We start from the raw sequence: 25,696 nt of genomic DNA on the forward strand, positions 1-25,696 counted from the left end.
CCTCCAACCAAGAATGGGATGCGGAGTCTAACGAAGAAGCAAAGCTCCTCCACAGGGATCGAGCAAACAGGCAGCGAAAGATCTACAAAATTGCCTCTACATGTCATAATTTTTTTTTTCGAATTAAACTGGCTCCAATCCCAATCCGGCGAAGTGAAATATCTGATCCATTACCACTTGCACAGAAGTGCTTGGCTTATTCCCTTTAGATTCAACATAAATGATTTTAAAATTAAAAATAAGAAATAGTTAATATCGAAATAAACAAAGATATAATGAAATCATATACCAATTATCCAACACCGCTTAAATAAACTCGTATAAACGTATATACATCACATATTCTCAAAAAGCTATTCGGTCCAAAAGTGATATATCATATATTATTAAATAAATCTTTTTATACAATAGAGGTTTCGGTTAGGTTTTTTCTTTTTCTTATTAATACGATCAAGATCTGACCACAGTTCATTTTTTTAATTTCGGATTAACCACGGTCACAGCCCGGCCATGACCAGCAATCCATAACACCATGCATCAGCCCGCAATGGTTATACATAATACCCACGCATGAACTTGTGGCGAGTATATGTAATATCCATATCCCATATACCGTCTAACTCCACTGGCATGCTGACTCCGTCTTCGAGTCTTGAGAACTCGAGAGAAGTCACCATCTCTGACTGCATCTTCTTAAAAGAGCTCAAGATTCATGGTGCTCGCAGAGAGGCGGATGAAGGAACTTGGTGGCTCTCGCACCTTGAAGTTGTGTGTCTCAAGGCACTCTATCAAGCAGAGATCCTCTGGTTCAAAGCAAGTTACTCCTAAATGCCTTCCAGTGCTTCGCAAGCTAGGCAAAAGATTCTGCCGTCGACTGAGAGATACCAACTGGGTTCTATGACTCGAGCATATAAAGCATATAAATGTAGAAATCTGCAGGCAAATAGATGAGATGATAGGCGGAAAAAGAGGTGTTCATGCGCCAAAATGGATGAGATGATAGGTGGAAGAAAAGGTCCTCATGCGCCAAAATTAAAGAGCCTTTATGATCACCCATTATGTGTTCCTCGTCTGGAGTATATCAAGGTGTTGCAGTGCCCTCATTTGACTTTGCCACGTTTAACCGGTGGTTCCATTCCGGAGGTCATTCATGGTGAAAGAATGGTGGAATGGTTTAGATTGGACGACTGGTATGCAAGAATTTAGTTCATTATGTTTTTTCTAAGTAGCAGAGTCAATGGGCAGACGATCTGTGCTTTCTTCTCCTCCTCCTCCTTTCTCTTCTTTTTCTTACGCTTGGTATGATGTTTCCTTGGCAGAATTGTATGTTGACTTATGTTCTTCCAGTGTGTGACATGGAAACTATAATCACTTCAAGGAGCCTAGCTGGATGAGAAGGCTATCTAGCTGTGATGAACTTCATGATTTAGTGATCCTAGAAGTAGTGCGGATTATATATATATATATATATATATATATATAATCACTTCAAGGAGCCTAGCTGGATGAGAAGGCTATCTAGCTGTGATGAACTTCATGATTTAGTGATCCTAGAAGTAGTGCGGATTATATATATATATATATATATATATATATATATATATATATATATATATATATATATATATATATGTATGTATGTATGTATGTATGTATGTAGAACTTAAAAAATTGCTTAAGAAATGTTAGAATAAGTTAACCAACCCGGAAAGTCAATATTAGCTCTAGGGACTTAGAACATCGCAAAAGCATCTCAATGCATAACACAAAACATTGAATAGCAAAGCAGAAAAAGGGAGAAAAAAAAAAATCAAAACCAATAACAAACTCAGCAAAACCATTCAACAAACTCGAATTAATCTTGTTTTGGTATGATGTGCTCCGTTGTTGCTCTCATGTGTACTGGAAAGCATGAATGAATTGTCAATACATATTAACTCCCATTAAGAACATCATCCCAGGTCATGGCAATTCAAGAAACCATAGTCCTCGTAGACATTTAGTCCAACATCTTTGTGGCAGTATGGTATACAATTAATCGAGCCCTCCCTTCTGCAGAAGGGTACACAATTAATCGTCCGATGGTGGCTCGAACCCTTACTCTAAACCCTAAACCAATGACTTATAAAAGTGATTTCTCAAATTTTTTAAAAAGAAGTTTTTTTTTTTTCCTTCCCGGGACTAGGTGACGCAATACTACAAGAAGTCCCCGCACTAGGTGCCGTAATACTAATAATAGGAGAGCAAGTCCGAGTGGAACACGGTATAATAATCGCGAAATCTTCTATAAAAGCCCAGATCCCTCGTCTCTCAAACTACAAAGTCGATCGTCGTACATCTTCGGTGTACCCAAAGAGAATTACAGATGGGTTGCTGGTCCGATGACCTTCCACCGGAACTGCTTTCGCTCATCTCCACTCTTCTCACGAAGAACTCCGACTACATCCGGTTCCGATCCGTCTGCGTCTCGTGGCGACGCGCAGCAGCTCCCCAGCCCCGTCATCTCCCTCTCCAGCCCCCACTTCTGATCCGTTTCAACACCATCAACAGTGCGTATCGAGGCTTCTACAGCATCTCCACCAACACAACCCACTGGATCCACCTCGCGGAGACCCTCCACAAGCGGTGCTGCGGTTCTTCCCACGGCTGGCTCGCCTTCGTCGACCGCAGCCTCGAAGTTTTCCTCTTCAATCCACTCACCAGTGCTCGGATCGACCTCCCAGCCATAACGACCCTCGACTGCGTAGAGGACGACTACCGAGCTTCTAATCGTTGGAACGAATACGGTGTTCTTCGAATCGGCTATAAGAAGTTCTGTAGCTCGATATGGATGCGTGACTACTGCATTGAAAAGATCGTTCTATCCTCGAGTCCGCATGCAGGTGTTCCTTGGACTGCCATGGCCCTTCTCGGTTTAACAGGTGATATCATGTTCTGGAGGCTTGGGGACGCGAATTGGATCGTCATCTGTTGGGATAAACTTGTACACAAATACAAATAATAATGTCACTGATACAAACGGACATCAAAATCGCACCTTCAACACAGAACGAAAAAAAAAATATATAGGAAAGAAGAAGAAGAACACACAGATTTACGTGGTTCGGAGATCAAAAAGATACTCCTACGTTCACGGGCGGAGACGAAAAATTTTCACTATGTGAGAATCAATAGTACATCAAAGAGAAACTCTTTTTAATCTCTCTCTTTCTCTTATTTTAATTCTCTCTCGTGAAAAATATATTAGCAGAACGAGAGGAAGAATATCTCTTGAAAGAATAAAAAAAGAAGAAAATCTCGCTGCATTGCCAAAAGAGAGGCCTGCATGTGGGAAAAGGAAATCCCGCTGTATTGCCAAAAGAGAGGCCCGCATGTGGAAAAAGAAAATCCCGCTGAAAAGAAAATCCTGCTGCATTGCCAAAAGAGAGGCCCGCGTGTGGGAAAAGGAAATCCCGCTGCATTGCCAAAAGAGAGCCCCCACCAAAATCGTGGGCATAAACGGAAAGAGGAGACTGCTCTGTTGACCGAGTCAACCTGACAAATCTCCACCTTTGGCTTGGTCAATACGAATGTTCTCCACAATCTTGATCTATCTCCTCAAACTTAAATTCTCACAAAAACAATAATAGAAAATTCTCATCTCCTCCAAAATCCCGAAAGATATCCTCAAGTACTGTAGACTCCAACCAAGTCCAAGCAATATTTGAACTTAGCCACTGGAAGAGGTTTTGTCAGCATGTCAGCTGGATTGTTTTCAGTATCAATTTTCTTCACAACAATATTGCCATGTGCAGTGACTTCTCGAATGAAATGGTACCTTACATCAATGTGCTTTATTCTCTCATGAAACATTTGATCTTTAGTGAATGAATAGCACTCTGACTATCACAGTATATAATAGTCTCTTTCTGTTCCAAACTAAGTTCTCCAAATAAGCCTCTTAATCATATAGCTTCTTTCACTGCCTCTGTTGCTGCCATAAACTCTGTTTCTGTAGTAGATAATGCAACTGTAGGCTAAAGTGTAGCTTTCCAACTAACAGCACAACCACCAACTGAGAAAACATAACCAATAAGAGATCTCCTTCTATCAAGATCTCCTGTAAAGTCTGAATCAACATATCCAGACAAAACATCACCGTTCCTGCCAAACTCCAAACAAGTGTTAACAGTACCTTTTAAATACCTGAAAATCCATTTCACTGCCTGCCAATGTACTTTACCAGGATTTGACATATATCTACTCACAACACTGATTGCCTGTGAAATATTTGGTCTGGTACAGACCATAGCATACATCAAAGAGCCAACTGCATTGGAGTATGGAACACGTGACATATACACCTTTTCATCTGTGGACTGAGGTGATAAAGAAGCTGAAAGTTTGAAGTGAGCAGCAAGTGGTGTAGAAACTGGTTTGGCATCCCATATGTCAAACCTCTGAAGAACTTTCTGAACATAACTGGTCTGTGTCAGAAATAATTTACCTGCACATCTGTTCCTCTGGATCTCCATCCCAAGAATTTTCTTTGCTGCTCCTAAGTCTTTCATTTCAAACTCACTGTTGAGTAAAGCTTTCAGCTGATTGATCTCAAAAATATCTGCTGCTGCAATCAACATATCATCAACATATAACAGCAGATAAATAACTGAATTAGCTGACAGTTTTCTGAAGTAGACACAACTGTCAAAACTGCTCCTAAAGTATCCATATTGTGTCATAAATGTATCAAATCTCTTATACCATTGTCTAGGAGATTGCTTCAAACCATATAAAGATTTTTTTAGTAAACAAACATGGTCCTCTTTTTCTTCAACTTAGAAACCTTCAGGTTGCTGCATATAAATCTGCTCTTCAAGTTCACCATGCAGAAAGGCTGTTTTTACATCCATTTGCTCTAACTCCAAGTTATGAGAAGCAACTAATGCTAGTAAAACACGAATAGAACTATGTTTCACAACAGGTGAGAAGATATCATTATAATCAATACCTTCTACTTGACTGTAGCCCTTTGCAACCAACCGTGCCTTGAATCTAGCATTTTCAACACCTGGAGTACGTTCTTTCTTCTTGAAGACCTATTTGCAGCCAACTATCTTCTTTCCTTTAGGAGCCTTCACTAACTCTCAAGTTTTATTTCTCAAGAGAGACTCAATCTCTTCCTACATAGCAACTATCCACTGAGCTGAATCCTCACGAGATATAGCCTCTGAATACCTAGAAGGTTCATTAGCATCAAGTGTCTCCTCTGCAATTGACAATGCATAAGCAACCATATCTGCATATCTCTGAGGTAGTCTAATATCTCTTCTCTGCCTATCTCTAGCTAGAGAAAACTGCTGCATTTATGGAGTTTCCTCTACCTGAGCTAAATCTGTCATCTGCTGTTGTTGCTGGGAAGAATGCTTCACAATAGTAGAACCACCACTTTCAAACTCTACCTGTTTCATGCTATTACCTGAAGGACCTGCATCAGATGAAACAACTTTCTCCTCTCTAGGAGATAACATTACAGATTCATCAAAAGTAACATTTCTCTCAATCAAAAATTTAGGAGATTTGGGATCAGGACACCAAAACCTGTATCCTTTCACCCCTGATGCATAACCAAGAAAAATGCACTTTTTAGCTTTTGGATTTAATTTACCATCATTAACATGAACATAAGCAGGACATCCAAAAATTTTCAAATCAGAATAATCGGGAGGATCACCTGACCACATCTCTTCTGGAGTTTTACATGCAATGGCTGTAGCTGGAGAACGATTCACTAAATAACAAGCTGTAGACACTGCCTCTGCCCAAAAGTCTTTGCTAAGACCTGCATTTGACAACATACAACGGGCTCTTTCTAAAAGAGTTCTGTTCATCCTCTCTGCCACTCCATTTTGCTGTGGAGTGTATTTCACTGTACGGTGCCTGACAATACCTTCATTTTTACAAAACTTATTAAACTCACCAGAGCAAAATTCAAGCCCATTATCTGTCCTCAGCCTTTTAATTTTCTTTCCAGTTTGTTTTTCAATCAAAACCTTCCACTGTTTGAATTGCCTGAATACTTCATCTTTATGTTTAAGCATAAACACCCAAACTTTTCTACAATAATCATCAATAAAAGTTAGAAAATACCTGGCACCACCTTTAGAAGGAACACGGGCAGGACCCCAAAGATCAGAATGAATATAATCCAGAGTAGCCTTGGTTCTGTGAATTACTGTTTGAAAGCTGACTTTCTTCTACTTCCCAAAGATGCAATGCTCACAAAAATCCATCTTACTTGTACTCTGACCACAAAGCAAGCCTCTTTTGCTCAACATAGTCATGCCCTTTTCACTCATATGTCCCAGTCTCATATGCCAAAGTTTAGTGACTTCTGATTCTGACATAGAAGGGGATGTAGCAGCTGCTGCACCTGTAACTGTAGTGCCCATCAAAGTGTACAAAGTACTGGACCTTTTGGCTTTCATCAAAATAAGAGCACCTCTACAAACTCTGAGAACTCCACCTTCAGCTGAATACTTGCACCCATTGGCTTCAAGGGTGCCTAGGGAGATGAGATTCTTCTTCAAGTCAGGAACATGTCTAACCTGTGTCAATGTCCTCACTATGCCATCATGCATTTTAATTCGAATTGAACCTATCCCAACAGTCTTGCATGAGGCATTGTTCCCCATCAAGACAACTCCACCATCAATCTGCTCATAGGTGTAGAACCAGTCCCTGTAAGGACACATGTGGTAGGAGCAACCCGAATCTAAAATTCATTCATCTTTGGATCTGTCAATATTAATAGATAAAACATAATCATAGGACTCATCTTTTGCAACTCCAACCTCTGCTGCATTCTCAGATTTTTCTGCTTCTCTTTTCTGTTTGTTTTTCAACTTGTAACAATCAATTTTGATGTGTCCCTTTTTCTTACAGTAATTGCAGACTTTAGACTTGTTTCTTGACTTTGATCTGCGCTCTTCCTTCTTTTTCTCAAAAGTTCTCTCTTGAGACCGGCGTCTGGCCACAAGGCCTTCAGAAACCCCTTCACTGCTACCACCAGTTAAGTCCCTATCCATCAACTCTTTCGAAAATAGGGATGATTTCACATCTTCAATAGAAATAGAATCTCTACCATAAAGTAGAGTTTCTCTAAAGTGTTTAAATGATGGTGGTAAAGAGCAGAGCAATAAAAGGGCTTGGTCCTCATCTTCAATCTTGACTTCTAAATTCTCTAGATCCATAAGAATAGAATTAAATTCATCAAGATGAATTTTTACAGATGTACCTTCAACCATCTTCAACATAAAGAGACGCTGCTTCAAATGTAGCTTGCTGGTGAGGGACTTTGTTATGTACAACGACTCTAACTTGAACCACAAAGCAGCCGCTGACTTCTCATGGATGACTTCCCGCAGAACTTCATTCGACAAGCACAACTGAATCGTAGCCAGAGCTTTCTCATCCATCTCTTGTTTTTCTTCTTCAGATAATGTGGCCGGTATCTTCTCCTTTCCAAGTAACGCCTTCTGCAACCTCTGCTGCGTCAAGATCGCGCGCATCTTAACTTGCCAAATACCAAAACTAATATTTCGATCGAACTTCTCGATTTCGAACTTCGCAGCCATCTGGAATCCTTCACAAAGTAGCAAACGGAGCTTGTGTGCAGACAGAACGAGCGATCTGATAACCAGGCTCTGATACCAGTTTGTTGGGATAAACTCGCACACAAACACAAATAATAATGCCACTGGTACAAACGGACACCAGAATCGCACCTTCAACACAGAACGAAAAAAAAATATATATAGGGAAGAAGAAGAAGAACACACAGATTTACGTGGTTCGGAGATCAAAAAGATACTCCTACGTTCACGGGCGGAGACGAGAAATTTTCACTATGTGAAAATCAATAGTACATCAAAGAGAAGCTTTTTTTAATCTCTCTCTCTCTTTCTCTTATTTTAATTCTCTCTCTCGTGAAAAATATATTAGCAGAACGAGAGGAAGAATATCTCTTGAAAGAAAAAAAAAAGAAAGAAATCCCGCTGCATTGCCAAAAGAGAGGTCCGCGTGTGGGAAAAGAAAATCCCGCTGCATTGCCAAAAGAGAGGCCTCCCGCTGAAAAGGAAATCCCGCTGCATTGCCAAAAGAGAGGCCCGCGTGTGGGAAAAAAAAATCCTGCTGCATTGCCAAAAGAGAACCCCCACCAAAATCGTGGATAGAAACGAAATCTGTTGACCGAGTCAATCTGACATCATCGTTCGAAGAAGACGGACGCTTGATATCGTATGCTACAACGGGCTGTTTTATTCTATCGACAATGCCGGAAAACTCGCGGCGGTGGATGTGGATGCTGATCCTTCGGCCGATGCCAAAACGACCGTCGTCGTGCACCGCTTGTTCGACACATTGGGGGACAGGAAATACCTGGTGGAGTCTGATGGCGAGCTCTTATTGGCCGTTCGGTATGTACATGCTTTTTATGGACTCCGTCACACTCACAGGACTTATAGTTTTGACGTCTACAAGCTCGATTTGAAGGGAGAGCCAAAGTGCTCGATGGTGAAGAGTTTGGGCGGGCGAGCATTGTTCCTGGGTACAAACCATTCCTTCTCCTTGTCCTCGGCCGATTTTCCTGGATGCAGAGGGAATTGCATCTACTTTACCGACGACTTGCAGGGCTACGTGTATCGCTCGTTTGGAGGATATGGTTCAGGCTTATTCAACATAGAAGAGAACAGTGTGCAGCCGTTCCCATGCTACCACCCTATTGATTCCCGCTTTGTTTGGCCACTGCCTGTTTGGATTACCCCTAATTTGTGCTAGAAGATATCCAGGCTTTGGAATTTCAATTAGAATAATACTTGGTTTTTTTGTTTAAGGATGCTTTTGAATTTAATTGTTTGGTTTTATTGTATGTTCTGCAGTAGATATATAAACCACTTTTAATTTAAATGTTTATAGCAATTAAACGCTTATAAAATATTTTATTTTGTATGTACACCTTTTTTTTTTTTTCTTTTTCTTTCTCACCCTTTTATGTGTGTGCGTATATGCATCTATGCCATTTAATGCTTTTAAGAAATGATTGGCTTAACATTAAATTGATTGAATTACTCTTAATAGGCAGACATCCAATATATATATATATATATATAATAATTTTGCATGGGTATTCATATGATTTTACATATTTAGGAGGGTATGTATTCTGAAAAATCTTTTACATTTACAGTATACTGTTATCAGCCCATCAAGCTCACCATCTTTTTCCCCCCTCCATCCCAAACAGATTAGACTTTTTGGTTTGTTGAGTTTATCTAAAAACTATCTGTAATATGTTGAGTTATCTCGAAGTCTATTTAAAGTTACAAATCTGGTGAATTACTTTATTCGTGGTTTTTGATTATCTATATGAACATATCAAATATTTTATTCTGGGATTTTAGCTATTCTGACAATTACTATGGCCCCTGTATGAATAATATAGTAATTGAATAATATCGTAATTGGATTTATATTAAGTTCGTTAGTAGGTTGTAAGTCTTGCATACTTATAGGACCTCACAAGTGCCTGGTCCGCTTTGAATCAGGGGCGTCATAAGAAGCCCAGAAACAAAAATAGGATTCAAACGCAAGAACATTATTCTCACATTAAGAGCCAGAGAGACAAAAAGGACGTCACCAATTATGTTACAATCAATGGAGTGGTTTTTTGGCGTTAGATTTAGATTTATTCCTCGTAGGAAGCCTGCAAACAAAGAGCGTGGTTTTTTTGGCGTTAGATTTAGATTTATTCCTTGTAGGAAGCCTGCAAACAAAGAGCATATATTGTGAACTAAGGAAGCGATTTATTGGAGGCCTCAGTGGAGATATTGAAAGGAAAACACACCAAATTTTTTTAATAAATAAGATACCTAAATCGTTGAGTAGAATATTAAGCAAAGCGTTACAAGGCAAGAATAGTCAATAAACAAACACTAGAACACTGGATTATAGTTTGCTGGCAAGGAGACGGAAACGAGAGCGGGAGGAAAGTTGTGATAAAGTTTACATACACTTGGGGAACGGGAAATGTCCCGATAAAATTATAAAAGCCATTCATATATTAAACTAAAAATGTATTTTAGTGTTTATAAAATATTAAAAATGTTATCTTAATTTCTATCCTTATTTAGATGGCTCCTAGTTTCCTTTAAAATGATAGAGATTAGTTTAGAATCCTAATTTAGATCATTCCCGGTCTCTTTAATATATATATATATATATATATATATATATATATATATAAAGATTAGTTGGAATAGAATACGACAGGAAAATTTCCCATCAAGATGGGCATTACGATCGTTGTGGAATACGGATATCGAAGCCTCAGTCTAGAAGACTGCTACTTAGCCAAACACAGTGAAAGCCAACTCCCATCCGGGAGTTCTGGAGGCCATTCTTCACGGGCATCAAAAAGATAGAATGACTAAAAAAAAAAAAGAAAAACCTATTAAGCCTAAGTTGAGTAGAGCAGCTCGACGTTTGAGCTCGATTATAATTACTATATTCAGATTTGAAATTCAATTTAAGATTGGTTGGGTGTTAATATTTCAAGCTCAAATTTAATTTGATGAAAAAAAAATAAAGCGCGAGATCAATTTGAATATTAATTGAGAAATATTTAGATTTGAATTCAAGCTTTAACCTACAAATAATATATATATATATATATATATATATATATATATTAATAATTATGTATAAAATAATATTATATTTATATATTTATATTCATATAGATTTATGAACTTTCGAGCTGAGTATTTTATTATTTGAGTTTGATTTGAAAAACTATTCCAACTATTCGAGTTCGATAATAGTCAAGTTAAATTGAGCTTGGATTCGAGTTGAGCTTGAGTAGCTTATAATTAACTTGACTAATTTACATTCCTAATTGTCATGGCCATTCTTGGTTTAACAAATGATGTGATGTTCTGAAGATCGAGAGATAATAATTGACCATGATTGGGTTTCTTTTGGCTTCTCTCTCTATTTTTTTCTAGAAAAAGAAGTCCTGAAAAAAACTTCTCCTCTCTCTCACTTCGCATTCCGAGCCTTCCGATGGGTCCTTCCTACGGTGGCCAATCGACATCAGCTTGCCACCGAGCCCCTCTCTCTCTTCTCCTTTCTCTCTCTCTCTCTCTCTCTTTCTTCCTCTCTTCCTCTCTCTCCCGTTTCTTCCCCATCCTCTCCTTCTTTCTCTTCACCGGCGATTCTTGTGGGCCTCTTTTTGTCTCCAGCGAGCTCTTTCCAGTAGTCATCCTCTTCGATTTTTCCTCTCTCTTTGCTATTGGAAACCCCTCAAGTGAGCCCTCTCCCTCTTGTTGATGCCGGCGTTGGCCCCCCCTCTCTCTCTTTGATGTCGGCCATCAGGCACCCCCATCTCCCTCTATCTCCCCCTCTCTCCTCCTCTTTCTATGTTGACCTCATCTTCGGTCGGAAGCTATGCTTCATCACGGCTGGCCGACTGTTGGCCACCCTCACTCTCTATTTTTTCATTTTCTCTCTCCCTCTATTTCTCTACTCTTCCTCTTCTCCCTGTTTCGGCACTGAGGCCGGTTGGGATCCCTCTCTCTCCTTCTCAGGTCTCTCTCTTTCCTCCTTTCTCCGATCGCCAGACTCTCTCTCGGTACTGCTTTTGGATCTTTGCCGATGGGCTTCAGCCGACTGTTCCCTTCCTCCGACGACCGTCGGCCCTTCCTTTTTTTCTCTTCCCTTCAGTCAGTCGACGTTGGGCCCCTCTCCCTCCCTCTCTTCTGCTTCCTCACACGATCAGCACCAAGCCCCTCTTCCCTTCAGATGGTTGATGCGATGGTGGGTCATTCGTCGGAATCATGTCGGACCCCTTGCTCTCCCTCCCCTCCAGCTGTCTGCTGTCGAAATTTCGTAGGATCCCCCCCCATCGAGCCCCTCTCTCTTTCCTTTCTCTGTTGATGCTGGGGTTTCATGGGGTGTCGTCGAGCTCTCGTGACAGTAGATCATTCACCGAAACCCGCAATGGACTCTCTGCTCCCCTCCCCTCCTTCGGCTGTCTATTGCCGGAGTTTCGCAGGGTCACCCCCCCAGCCCTCGTGATTGAGCCCCTCTCCCTCTCCTTTCTCTGTTTGCTGTTGGGGTTTTCGCGAGGTGTCATCGAGCTCTCTTGGCGATGGGTCTCCGGGTCATCGTCGGCGAGAATCAGATGATGAAGGCCGGGCCTCCCTCCTTCTCTTTGGTGGACCAGCTCTCTCTTTCTTCCCCCCTCCCCTGTCCCTTGCTTGGATTTTGCTTGTCTTTGTAGGTGTCCGCTCCATCACTGATCATGGACCTTTTTGGCGAACAGATCCAGCCATCGTGCATTCGTTTCTCCCATCTCTAGACTGCAGATAAGATTTTGTCAACGATGCTCTTCTCTAAGGTGTGATGATCAATGATGCTCTCTTTCTGGTATGGTGGTCGACGATGCTCTCCTTTCCTCTTGATGTTCCACTCCTCTCACCATCACGATCTTCAACGATCGACGATCTTCTCTGATAGTTGACGATCTTCTTTTGAAATTTGAATGAATGTTAAGAAAAATTTTAAATTTTAAATATCGTTTAATGGATTGGTAGTGAGATATTTGAAATTCAAATTTCAAATTTGAATTTCAGTGTAGGTGGTTTAGAAGATTTTTCTTTTTTTTTTTTTTTGTACTCATTTTCTTCTTAATAAAATTTGATGATTATTGTGCTAAAGTACATTAGTCTCCTTATATCAAAAAAAAAAAAAAAAAAATCCTTGATCGAGGGAGAAATTGATACACGGGATATCATATCCCATGATGGGTTATGTTGTTACATAATCGCATTGACAAAATTGAGGTATGTGTTGCTGATACCTTTGTCAAGATGACTTTTAGGATTGATGATAGCTTGTTCCACCCAGATAGGGCAGTGATTGTTCTACTAGAGTTCAATGGAGCTCTTAATGGTTTGCATGCGTGATTTAGAGTTTTTCAAGCAACATATTTATGAGCCCATGTTCAGCTGGCTTATCTTGAAGGGAGAGCCAAGATGCACGTGAGTAGAGTATCGGGTGATCAAACACCATTCTTGGGAGAGTTCTGTTCCTTCTCTCTTTCTTTAATCGATTTTTTTTGGATTAAGTATGCATCTACCCTATAGGGGTACTTGGTTAGGGGGCATTGAGATCTAAAATGAAAATTGAAATGTGTGATTCCATTCTAACCGTTGATTAGAAAAATTCTATTTCAATTCTGATTTTAATATGAATAAAATGATCCAATTTATCTAAAACTAATCTTCATTTTCTTATATGGATCAAATTTTTATTCCGATTTCGATTATTAACCAAATGCTTCGGAGAATTTCGCCATTCCGATTTTCATTCTAATTCATTTCGATTCTAATTTCGATTCCGATCACGAACCAAGTACTTCCATATATGAAAGCAGCTACTCTACGAGCCAAGTCATTTTGTCACCTTATGGGAAAGTAGACTGCACTCTAGAGTTGTTGTGGGCTATCCTATTGATGTCCGCTTGCATCGGCCAGGTCAATTTGCTTTATACCCTGCCTATGCTAGAAACTATTCTAAGGCCCAAAACATCAGGTGGTTATATGTTGATGATTTTGAATAATCCAATATATTTATGTTTCCTTTTATACATAAGGATGTATATTTATTCTATATTGATTATTTTTTAAAAAAATTTAAATATTTATAAGAATCAAAAAATCATATAATATTTTCACAAGTCTTTTAGGTGAAGTCTTGAATTATGACTAATGATATTAGAACTAATCCAACCCATAATCTATATGAACTCTAATACTATAGTATGAGCTCATTAGAGTTGACCATAGACCAATTAGGATGTTTATAAATCGATTTACATGGATTTTGACCTTGTGCTGGTGAGAATGCCCCTTTTTAAATGGAAGAGCAAATGAAAATTCGTGCGGGAGCCAAAAAAATCTAAATAATATTTTCTGACTATTTTAAGTACATTTTGTGATTGTCATCTTTTTGGAAGAAGATATGATCTTGGATAACAACTAATAATTTATAGAGAGTTTTTTTTTTCAAGAGAGGATTATTTTGGTACTTGATTTTTTAGCCAGGTAAACTATGGTAAAAAAAAAAATTTCTGTCCAGTGAGATTTCTTTCAATGGTGATCCCTATTTACTATTTTATCAGATTAACTAACACACATGTCAAAGCATTACAATTGTTTTCCCAGATGGTAGGCAGATGGGATGGGAAGGACTTGATGGATGGGCAAAGCCTTCCGGTGAGCATGCATCTCAAAAAACCATGAATTATTTTTTCAGACGGTAGATGGGATGTGAGGATAGACGAGACCGAAACAGCCTTCCGATGAGCACAAATCGCAGGGCATTACGATTTGTTTTAAACAGTCGATGGAATGGAAAGGATCTGAGCAACTTTTTGATTTTTCCAGTTTACTGTTCCTTACGTTTGGTTTTACGCATACTCAAATGTGTAGGGCTAAAAGTCGGCTCGAGTTGGCCTGCGGCCCATCGAGCTGGGCTGGAATTGGGTCGGACTTTGAGTTCGGCCCGAAATAATTCACGCCGGAATTTGGATTTAAATATAAGGCCCGTTTTTTTTTTCGAACTGGATTCAGATGTTCGGCTCGGGTCGGGCCCAAAATAAAGCTTAAACCCTTACCTGCTGTTCCATCGGGAGCAGAGACAGCTTCAATGGTATCGGCATTGTTCAAGTGTTGAGATCGTCGTTGTTGCTGTCACGAGCCCTCTTCACGTTGGCACTCCTGCGAACTAGGTTGTAGATGGCCTTTTCATGGAGCTCCTAAAGGCGAAATCTTTCCCCATCGACCGCATCCGGCTGACGATGTTTCGGTACTTCTTCTTGAGCCGGCGGAGCTTCTCGATGAGCTGGTTCTTGGTGAACTCCAGCTGAACCGCTTCTTGATCTCCTTATAGAACGGGCCGGTGTCGTACTGGTGGGAAGGGAAGGTGGTGCCGCGTTGGGACGTGAACTTGAGAAACCCTTGCAAGATAGTGATCTCCTCATCATCCATCCATAGCCGCTGGAAGAGCTATCGGGAGTCATCGTATCCGCCGCCGACAGTGGCGACCGCGACAGGAAACGGCTTCCTGTCCTCGGACGGCTGGGTGACGGGATCGGAGGAGGATGGCATGAGAAGGCCACCAACCGCGGTCACGACAGGGGTTGAGGGTGCGACGGCAGAGAGGGGAAGAATAGGGATGGCGCCGTTCTGTGGGGCGGAGCCCGGATCTACGGCGGTAGTAGGGTTGGGATTAGGGTTTGAGGGGGGGGGGGGGGGGGTTAGCGTTTGGGGCGGTGCGGTCAAAAGATATATGGAGGAGGTGGTGCCATTGAGTCCCTCCTCCACGAGCTTCGTGGGGAGAGGAGGCACGGCCATCGCCGCCGCTGCCGCTGCCGCACCAGCGAAGGCAGGTGGGGCTCGGGCATGAAGGAGGGGATCGGCGCAGCGGCGGTCGTCGGAGAGGACTTGAGGAGGTGGAGGGCCCCACGATTGTGGATGGAGTGGGTTGGACGCGGGCAGCAAGCGGAGGTAGACGAAGCGAAGGCGTCAGCCCAATTGGGCTCGGGCCGATGTTTTTCCAAAAAATTTGGTCTAAGATCGGCTCGAAGTTCGAAAACTTATCGGATCAAATTTGAGTAGGGGTTTGGCCCGGCGCAGCCTGATCCAGTTCCAACCCTAAATGTGCGTGCATGAGATGAAGAGAGAAGGGTATTGAATCAAAAGTCTTTTTAAGAACAGTTTGTAGACAGCTTGATTACCTATATCATTTTAAAAATCTACCTAAAATCACATAATAACAGAGCTTAGAAATTACATATTGCCAAAGCTGCTTTACAAAAGCAAAGTCCAAACAAACCGATCTGAAATTTCCAAAATAATTTGTAAAATCCAACCATAATCAACGAACAAAGAGGAGATTCCCCAATATCTATTTAGAGCAAGAAAGCAAAATTAAACTGGCCATTGTGGAAAAGCTACTTGCAGCTACATGAGAAAGAGAGAGCGTGGCTAACATAATATGCGGAACCGCATTCGAGAAATAATCTCATGGATTCACCCCATTGCAATCATCCTAATGAACTCTTCCTGCAAAAGGCCAGACCAAAGTTTTTCTTTGCTGAGAGTCTAAACAGAATAAACCTTAAGCTAAACATGTTTGTCTCCAACACCTGAGAAAAGTTGCACGGCCCAAAAGCATTGGAACCAACCACCACAACAACATATTGAAAAGAACCTGTTCGTGTCTACCCTGTCCCATGCACGTACTCTTATCTTTCAATTTCATTGCATAAAATTAATATATTAGGAACCAAATAGTCGTTTTGAGCCATAATCGATACTGTTCTGTGCAAGAGTCGAATCATCATGTGGCCTACTTCATCTTTCTCAGGGATGCCACGTCTCCGACCTCCGTAGCTCTCAAATAGATAATTTTACAACCTTAACAGAAAGTAAGAGTTTCGCCGCACCCCGGTCACCGGAAAATGTCTTCTTCTGCGGAAGGTCTTCTGAAGGGTGGACTCCTGAGCTTAGCGGACAGCATACCAGTGAAATCTTGGAGTTCTCTTTCTACCTCCTCTTTGGAATAGTCAATATCAACCCCCTTCTGCACTCCTTTCTCGGCTAAACCGGGCCATCGTGGGAAATACGAATGTTAAGTTCTCATCGTCTAGCGAAGCCACCAAATCAAGGACCCCTATGTGTGCGTAATCACAAAACTATATTTAAATAAATCCTAGGTGGGTTAACCTCCCTTTCCATCCAAAAAAAAAAAGCAGAAAAGAAAAGAAAAGAAAAGCGACACATCAGTTTAAGAAATCAGTCGACCAAATCTCAACAAAAATGGAGTAAAATGGGGTGAAAAATATAAACTTGTGCTCATGAGATACGAGCATACCGTCTGAATGGATGTGATGCATGACGCTATGCAAACCACACAATTTTCAGATGGGCAAACATTTCAAGGTCTTAATTATAGGAATACACCTTGGTCAGGGGGGGAGAGAGAGAGAGAGAGAGGCCTTTTTCCACTATGATAAAAGAAAATAGTATCAAGTCGCCCAACTAATTAATTTACTATGAACCAGATCAATTTCGGATTGAAAAGGGACTATAAGTATCCTCTTTGGAAAAATAATTAGTTATGTGATGCACCATTACAGATTAGATACTCATTTCTTTGGCTCTATAGTCTAAGTCAGAAGAAGCATGGGCTAGTTGCTGACTTTTTCAACCATAGAGCTTTGCTTTGGAGATTTAAACGGTCACAGTTACAACTTATTGTCATCCAAGAAGAATTTCATCATCTGCAAGCTCTTTTAAACTCGGTGTCTCCCAACCAAGATTCAGATTAACTGATATGGAACTTGGAAAGATCTCTCAAAAAAACAAGAAGTTAGAAATTAAGCAAAATGGTTTTCTCCTTCTACTACTTAATTCTAAATTCCAGAGGTATCAAAAACCAGTTTGCTAGCTCTGTCTGGAATCTCATTGTCCCACTGAAAATCGGATGTTTCTTGTTGTTGCGCTGGAAAAAGAAACTGTATATTAAATATAATCTTGGGAGGAAGATGAATAAATATCGGGGTGGATGTGTATTTGCAATCATCCGAGTAAAACAACGGATCATCTTCTCTCAACATCTCATTTTTCTCCACTTTATGGAAATCAATTTGCTTATCATTTGGAATTCTTCATCCACGATGAATTTTTAATTGAAGATATGTGTGCTTGGATGGGAGGTGTGGATGTGTTTCTAAATCAACTCAATCCTTTTTTTTTTTGGTTAATTCTAATGTTATTTGCAGTGATTTGCTGGGCTTGTTAGAAGGAAAGAGATGAAAGAATGAATCTTTCTTTCTTTCTTTTTTTCTTTTTTTGCTTAAGAATTAAAGAATCTTTCTTAACAAGCATGGTTCTATACTGCCGGCAGCTACCTGTGAGGCCTGGTATTATTTAATGATTGGTCAATTTTGCGCGGTCAGAATTACCTTCCAAATTTTTTAAAAGTTTGGAACAAAGTGTGTGTGTGTGTGTGTGTGTGTGTATATATATATATCACGGTGATCCAATGGATAGAGATTCCTGCGCCTCGTCAACCTTCAGGGTTGAAGAAGGTAATTGTTGGCAGTTGAGACCAATTTGAAATCCGTATTTTCTTTTTAGTTCCCTTCTTATATATATTTATCAATCTGTATATTATTTTTCTTCGAATAAAATTGGGGTGGCCTGACCTCTTTTTTCCTCAGAAAAAAAAAAAAAAAAAGTAAAAAAGGTGGTCCAACTAATTTACAAAAAGTTCCAGAAGACAATCCTAAGTTAGAAACTGAACAATAATGAATCATGAGAAATAAAAATTGGGCAGCTTAAGAATTATAATGTGCTAAAGTACAGTTGAGACTAGGTTTCCGCCTCAGTAGAGCGTTGCTCCTAAAACTTACCGTTTCAGGCGTGAATTACAGAGATGTTGTCGATCGCAAGTAGCTGTCGTCGAGAATAGTATTGCATGGGCTCGTGTCTCTTCCCAGTGGTCTTAGGATTTTTCTCGAGTAAAATTTTGACCGATGAAGTTTGTATCCACATTTTTCCGAAGTTTAAAAGTCTTTTGAGCAACGGACGAGGCAGGCTGTCAAGAAGTTTCAAAGTCTTGGTTTAGTGACTACACACGGAGTTGGAGCAGTTTTGGATAACGGATGAGGCAGGCTGTCAAGTATAGCTAAGAACTTCCACGCAAGGTGCTGTGTGAAACAGTTGCAAGCGTAGCACCCACCAAGGAAGAACTAATTTTTAGTTGGACAACCGGAACGCGTACTGGTCCACCAGTTACCAGTTCAACGGTGGCCCTGAACTAAGCAAGGATTTCTCCAAGAAAATTTGAAGGAAGATTTACGACATTTGCAGTCTCAACTCGGCTAGTCCTTTCTTTTCAAAACATTTAGTCTAAGGTTTCGATGGATATAAAAAGACATGATGATATATTAGGCTTCCAGGGAAATCGATTGCAGCTTTACGATGGAAGCTAGGCTAGCAGCAGCATCTCAAAGTGGAGATTTGGGTGCATTCCTCCAGCTTCTCCAGGAGGATAGCCTTCTTCTGGACAGACGGAGTACTATCCCTTTTCCATCCAACAATCCCCTCCACATCGCCGCCCTTTTCGGCCATGCTGATTTTGCCAGTGAAATCCTCGTCCGAAGGTCAAAACTTGCGAAGGACCTGAACGAGCAAGGTTTCTCCCCTTTGCACCTGGCTTCAGCCAATGGCCACCTGTCAGTGGTGAAAGAACTGCTGAAGGTTGGCTCAGATCTCTGCCTAATCCGAGACAAATATGGATTCATGCCAATCCACATCGCGGTGATCAAAGGGAAGATTTGCGTTATGGAGGAATTGATATCGATGCCTGCCCAGAGGCTGTGAAAGCAGTGACATGCCAAGGAGAGACCGTTGCTCATTTGGCTGTAAGATCAAATCATTTTGAGGTAGTTGAGTTCTTGGTGGAGAAGCTAGGCGGTGATGACGAGCTACTTAACTCCAAAGATGAAAAAGGAAACACCATTCTGCACCTCGCTGTTGCTAGAAAACAACTTCAGGTATGTGTTTGCCACTCTTAGGAAAAGATTTTCTTAAACTGAAATGGGAGGCCAAGAAAAAGGCCACTCAACATTTGTTAAGCAAGCTCTTACAAAGATCTTTTATTATGGGAAATTTTTCTGGTTGAACAATCAACAGATTTTGAAGTTCTTACTAAGTAAGCCTGCAACCCAAGTGAACTCTATCAACTTGAAGGGATTCACTCCACTTGATGTGTTGTTGGAGTCGCCAAGTGAGCATGGAGACCTCGTTCTGGGGGAGATGATTCGAGTTGCAGGTGGGAAGAAAGCAGAAGAGGAATGTCCGCTAGAAGCACAGAGTCATCCCATTCAGAGAGCCATCAACCCTGTCCGCACGTCACCAATAAGATCAAATTGCAAAGGCCGGCTTCTACAATTCTTTTGTCTAGTGCACAACACCAAGGCATCACGTCGGGATCTGCGAGCAAAACGAGAGCATGGAGACACCACAAGCACATTGATGGTGGTGGCAACACTTATAGCAACTGTTACATTTCAAGCAGGAATGAACCCTCCCGGAGGATTTGTGCAGTATGATGGGTCTCAGAGCACTTTCACGGCCAACAACAGCAGAGATGCCCTGGCTCCTGGGAAGGCGGTTCTAAGTGATCAACTTTCTTACTTCTTGGTATTCGACATGTTGGGATTATTTGCATCACTAAGCATCATTCTACTATTGATCTGTGTGGTCCCAAGGAAGAAGAGGATACTAACGAAGTTCTTGAAATGGGTTATGTGGATTGCTATCTTTTGCACGGCAATTGTATTCGCAATTGCTCTGGATGCAATATTTCCGAATTCTTTCACCCTTCTCACCATTTTCATTTACAGTTGGTATTCGATCTTCGGAATCGCTTTCGCTTGGTTATGCATTCGATTCAGCATCTATTTGCTAAGGAAAACGGGATGGTCAAAAAAAAAGAAGCCTCTGGATGGATGAAGTAAATACTATATGGATAGGAGCTGGCACGGCTCTTTTTTGTCGTTGCCTTTATAGTGGTAGGTTTTATTGTTGTAATTGTTGTGGGTCTTCTTTTTCATTTGTAAATTATATTATTAATAATAAATTTAGGAGAAGTGCCTTGCTTCCTTTGTCCCCACAAAAATGGAAAATAAAAGATCCTATGCTTATTGTTTTTTGAAAAACAAAATCGAGAATGGATGGTAAAGTGTGTGGCGTATCCACAAGATGATTGAACCACGTCCAGCGCTGCCAACATATGAACTAATTCTAGCATATTGCATGAGGTTCGGCAGGCTTTTATGGAGAGATTATTGGTTAGATCAAATCCATCAGCTTAGTAATGGATTAGTCCAACCATAAACCAACATGCACAAACATAGAAGGGAGCAATACACGCATTTTGTTTATGTTGGTTTGTGGTTGTATTGGTCCACCAGCTTAGGCACTGGATAGACTTGAGCAATGGACGGGCTCGAACGGGCTTGGACTGGGCCTTGCTAAGATGTTAGCACCTATTTTCTTAACTCAAGTCCGATCCAGTCCGATCATTAGATTTATCTTTGCTGTCCAAGCCCAGCCCTAGATGATGGACGGGCTGTCTAAGGTATTAAATATTGCTGGTAGTGGGCATTTTAGGCAAGGTGTCCGATGAGAGATATGGAGGATTTCTAAACCTTTACTTATTTGACTAATTATTTGCATAAATTCTCATATCTGACCATAAAAGTAAGTGGGCCTCTTGGGCCTCGAGCAAGACTTGGTCTAATGTGCATTCTTTATGTCCAAGCCCACTCAAATCATGGGCCAGGACTATCGGGCTGGGTAGGCTGCCCGACCCATGCTCAGGTCTAGCGTTGGACCTGGTCCAACTGAAAATTATATCCTATTATGAGCCCATGAACCTTTTTGCGCACCAGTTTCAAGAGGATATGCTGCAATAACTGAACAAAAAGATTGGAATTTTACAAAGAATGCTTCATGTGTATACCTTTATTCTTCAAACTAGCCAACTAATATGTCAAGCGAATGGTTTCTATAAGATGCAGGGTAGGGCACAAAAGGAGCTTGCCTTGGTCAAGCATTCGGTTGCCCAAGCGTAGCCAGGTAAATGAAAGGGGACCTGTTGGACTATGTAAGCCTCGTTGGAACCCTTTCACGATCAAACATCCAGAATTCACTGTGATTTTTAAGATGTTTTGTCATGCTCCAAATCAAGAACATGACATGGCCATGCTACCACGAGGTACCATGTATAATAAAATGAAGCTAACTATAATAAGATAAATAAAAATCCATCTCATACAAAATATGAAGGGATCCAAAGTCTCTCATTAAATAAAGAAACAAATTGCTTGTACAGAACTTCTAAATACTAAAATCTCAAAATTTATAATATCAACTACAAATCCATAATATCATTAATCAAGTAATCAGCTAAAAATGCGTTATGAAAGCTTCCAAGCTTGCTACTATGAATCTTTAAGTCCCGATCACTCCTCACTCCTAATGACTTTATTTGTCTAAAAGGATAAAAAGAAGAATGAGCTACACACCTCAGTAAATGAATCTTACAGTATCTTACAAGATCAAATATAAATTTTACATAGCTTAATGAATCATTAATAAATTGTATTAAAACTTTATTGGAAATTTCATGGAACTTCTTATTATGACATAAGGTGTTAGTTTCTGACACTGCAGTTTTGATGGCTGAACTTTGCGCAGCATAGGAAGTTTTAACATATGCTATTAAAATTTCAGGAGCCTTGTAGATTATCTTGGAAGTTGGAGGGGGATTCTTTAATAGTTGTTAGGTGGTTATCGGCCTGCAAATTATTTCTTTCCTTCATTCTTCTGAGATGACTCATGCCTACCGCAAAGCAAATAGTGTGGTTGATTAGATTGCAACTCACGTGATGACTTGTTTTACTGGCTGTAGGATGGTACCAAACTATACCAAACTACTTGTCTCACATCATGGCTTTTTTGCCGAGTGCTTTGGTTGTTCAAGTTATTCTACAGGCAATCTCGAGCCAACAAAACTTCTTGACTTTTTCACCCAACTAGAGATTAAGGATGAAATGAGAACCCACTGCCAATGCCGCCATTTGAATTAGCATGCCAACTTCTACGATACTTTTTTAAGGATGCAAATTAGTTGAGCTATTCATGAGCTACTCAAGCTCGACTTGACATATTTATTGTCAACCTCGAATAGCAAGATACTCGACTCGAAAGCTTATGAATCTATTTAAGTTTATATATATATATATATATATATATATATATATTATTTTTATTTATAATATATTTTAATATATATAATTAGTAGGCTAAAATTATTCGAGCTTGAGTATGGCTCGATTGATATTTAAATCGAATTGAGTTGATCTCGAGTTTTATTTATTTTTCATCAAATCGAGCTTGAATTTGGAATGTTAAAGCTTGATCGATCTTATGTCGAGCTTCGAGTCCAAATATTTTGAGTCAAATCGAACTCTAAATTTTAACTATTCGACTCGGCTCAGTTCGATTGTATCTTTACACTTTTTCACGAAGTGAAGTGGCAAAGGCACTTCCAACCAAATCCACCCGTAACACCGTCAAAGGAAATTTAGTAAATTTAATGCCAGGCAGGTTTTTTGCTCAAAGCTACTCTAAGAATAAGGTGGTGGCAACACTGACAGCTGTCAGTCATAGAAACGAATCCTACGAGAGTTTTGTCTAGGATGGCGAGTGTGAGAACCCACCTATGACTCGTCTCATTATTAGATGGACTAGATCCAGTGGACCATTACAATAGTCACTCACTAGATTACCCTCTTATATTTAAACAATTCAAGAACAAATGAGGGGGCACCTGTTATCCACCAACACATGCTTCGGCATTTGGGTTGGTCCAGTGGACCTGGCACATTTAATAATTTCTCCCTGTTCAACACAAGCCTAGCTAACAGCATGCAACATAAGACTGTATCAAGTAGCTCTGGCGGAGAAACTTTTAGTCTTTCTGGAATTGGACATCGATACTCAGGTGCAATTCAATCAGCCGTCGTCTTTACTTGCCTTGGTCTCGTTGAATCCGAACAAGGATCAACTGGGTTGAAAATTGAATGGAAAATAAATCTTCTCCATCACTCCTATATCAATTTTTGAACATGAGGGGACATGAGTGAAGCTTTGCTGCCAGCCTTTGAAATCTTTTTCTCCCTCCCAGATCAAATGCTTTCTTTGGCAATGTTGGAAGAAAAAACTCAATGCTAGAGATTTGCTTGGGAAGAAACTTGGATGATGCATTTTGTATAATCAAGCCCCAAAAATAGTAGACCATCATTTCTCTCATTGTGGTTGAAGGCCGTTTGTTATTTACTTGGTGTGCTCCACCCACAAGCCTCCTTTGGAACTCTTTGGCTTGATCGGAAATGGAGGAATTTCATTAAGCCAGCTCAACCAGTTCTGCTTATGTTATTTGCAGCCATAGCTTGGACATGTTGGAGGGAGAGATTCAATAATTTTTCTTAACAAGCATTCTTCTATTGCAGTTGTAGTCCAGGAGTAGGAGTGACAATCAGATCAGATTATAAATGGATCGGATTAATGCAGATCGGATCAAAAAATCATCAACCCAAATCCGATCTATTTATTAAACGGACCAAAAATTCAAATCTAAAACCGATTTATTTATTAAACAAGTAATCTGATCCGATCCGTTTAATCTATTTATTAAATAAATCAAATTAGATTAAATAGATTAAACGAATTGGATTAAATAGATCAGAAATAAATTAAACAGATTTTAAACAAGTTAAACGGATCTTAAATGGGTTAAATAGGTTAAACAGATCCGATTAAATGGGTCAGAAATAGTTTAAACAGGTTAAGCAAGTTAAATGGGTTATCTGACTCAATCTGTTCTGAATATTAAATGAATTAAATGGATCAAATATCTAAAATCCAAATCTAATTCAATTCAATTATTAAACAGATTAAACGGATCGATCCGTTTATGATTCAAATCCGTTTAGCCTAAATCCAAACTTGTTTATGACGGATCGAATACAAATCGAGTCGACGGATTGGATCATATTTTGCGAGCCCTATTCAGGAGGTTTCATTTCTTCAAGATGGACCCTCTGTAATCACAAAGCTTAATCTAATTTTGGAGAAATTTGATTGAAGGTGAAGGAGCTTCCAAATGTGTTTTCAGAAAATTAGCAATTCCATGGTGTCGCTTTTCTTATTTCCGCAGCCATAAGTAGTTCGAGGGACCTAAATTTATTGTCCGAGAATATTGTTTGGTCTTCTTATGCCTTTTGCCCTTCCAACAGATTGTATTCTGCTTCAAAGGAGGTATGATCTCAGATATGGAAATTGGCTGTTTTATATTTCAAAAACTCTCTCTCAAGTCGGACTCTTTTGTGAAATTTGGACGTGGTGGCCATTCCGGATTCAGGTCCTTTCTCAAAGCCTCATTCTGATGTGGGGCAGTGGTACAGCAGCTTGGTCTTCTGTGATGAGCGAAACAGAGCTCTGTTATGTTCAAAGGTGGCTGTTATTGCAGGAAAAAGAGTTGGCTTGGGAATCTTTGTGCTTGGGCAATGAATGCTTCTGCTTGTTGGTCTGGATGAGGTCCTATCCTCTGCTGCTGCTTATGAGCATCAACATTCTCTCTCCTGATTATCAGGCACTTGGTTTGGAACCATTTAGCTTCTTGCTTCTCGCACACAAAGAACTCTACACAGTTTGTAAACCTAAACATATCAAATAAAAATCTAATGGAATCCCCAAAACACATGAAGGGCATATTAGGAAGAGCTGTTTAACCTTTCTACTAGATAAATAAGAAGTGTCAGGAAGCAAACATGTATTTGTGGAAAATAGAAGTGTAAAATTAATAAAAGTTATATAAAATGGAACTTCTGAATTACCAGATAAACTGAAACAGAAAAGGAACTTGTAATAAAAGCTATGAGCCTGTTCCAATCTTGGGTGCATATCTAAATCTATGGTTAAGATTCCATTGTACATATAGCATTTGCATTTGG

General features: G+C 40.1%; 3 protein-coding genes across 3 annotated transcripts; 2 read left to right on the forward strand and 1 right to left on the reverse strand.

Moving 5' to 3' along the window:
* The first annotated feature begins 2,365 nt into the window (after positions 1-2,365).
* LOC105037019 (F-box protein SKIP23-like) lies at positions 2,366-3,001 on the forward strand. The gene has a single exon (XM_010912723.2). It carries the CDS (start codon positions 2,366-2,368, stop codon positions 2,999-3,001), a length of 636 nt encoding a protein of 211 aa, XP_010911025.2.
* Positions 3,002-6,236: 3,235 nt separating this feature from the next.
* LOC140856992 (uncharacterized mitochondrial protein AtMg00300-like) lies at positions 6,237-6,734 on the reverse strand. The gene has a single exon (XM_073255191.1). The coding sequence runs from the start codon at positions 6,732-6,734 to the stop codon at positions 6,237-6,239; it is 498 nt and encodes a 165-aa protein (XP_073111292.1).
* A 12,357-nt stretch (positions 6,735-19,091) lies between these two features.
* LOC109505766 (uncharacterized) lies at positions 19,092-25,253 on the forward strand. Its single transcript, XM_073255192.1, has 6 exons — positions 19,092-19,345; positions 19,441-19,666; positions 19,806-20,521; positions 21,698-21,755; positions 24,980-25,001; positions 25,105-25,253. The coding sequence occupies exons 1-6, from the start codon at positions 19,092-19,094 to the stop codon at positions 25,251-25,253; spliced, it is 1,425 nt and encodes a 474-aa protein (XP_073111293.1).
* The last annotated feature ends 443 nt before the right edge of the window (positions 25,254-25,696 follow it).

Source organism: Elaeis guineensis, chromosome 4 (genome assembly GCF_000442705.2).
Source record: "Elaeis guineensis isolate ETL-2024a chromosome 4, EG11, whole genome shotgun sequence".
NCBI classification, from domain to species: Eukaryota; Viridiplantae; Streptophyta; class Magnoliopsida; order Arecales; family Arecaceae; genus Elaeis; species Elaeis guineensis.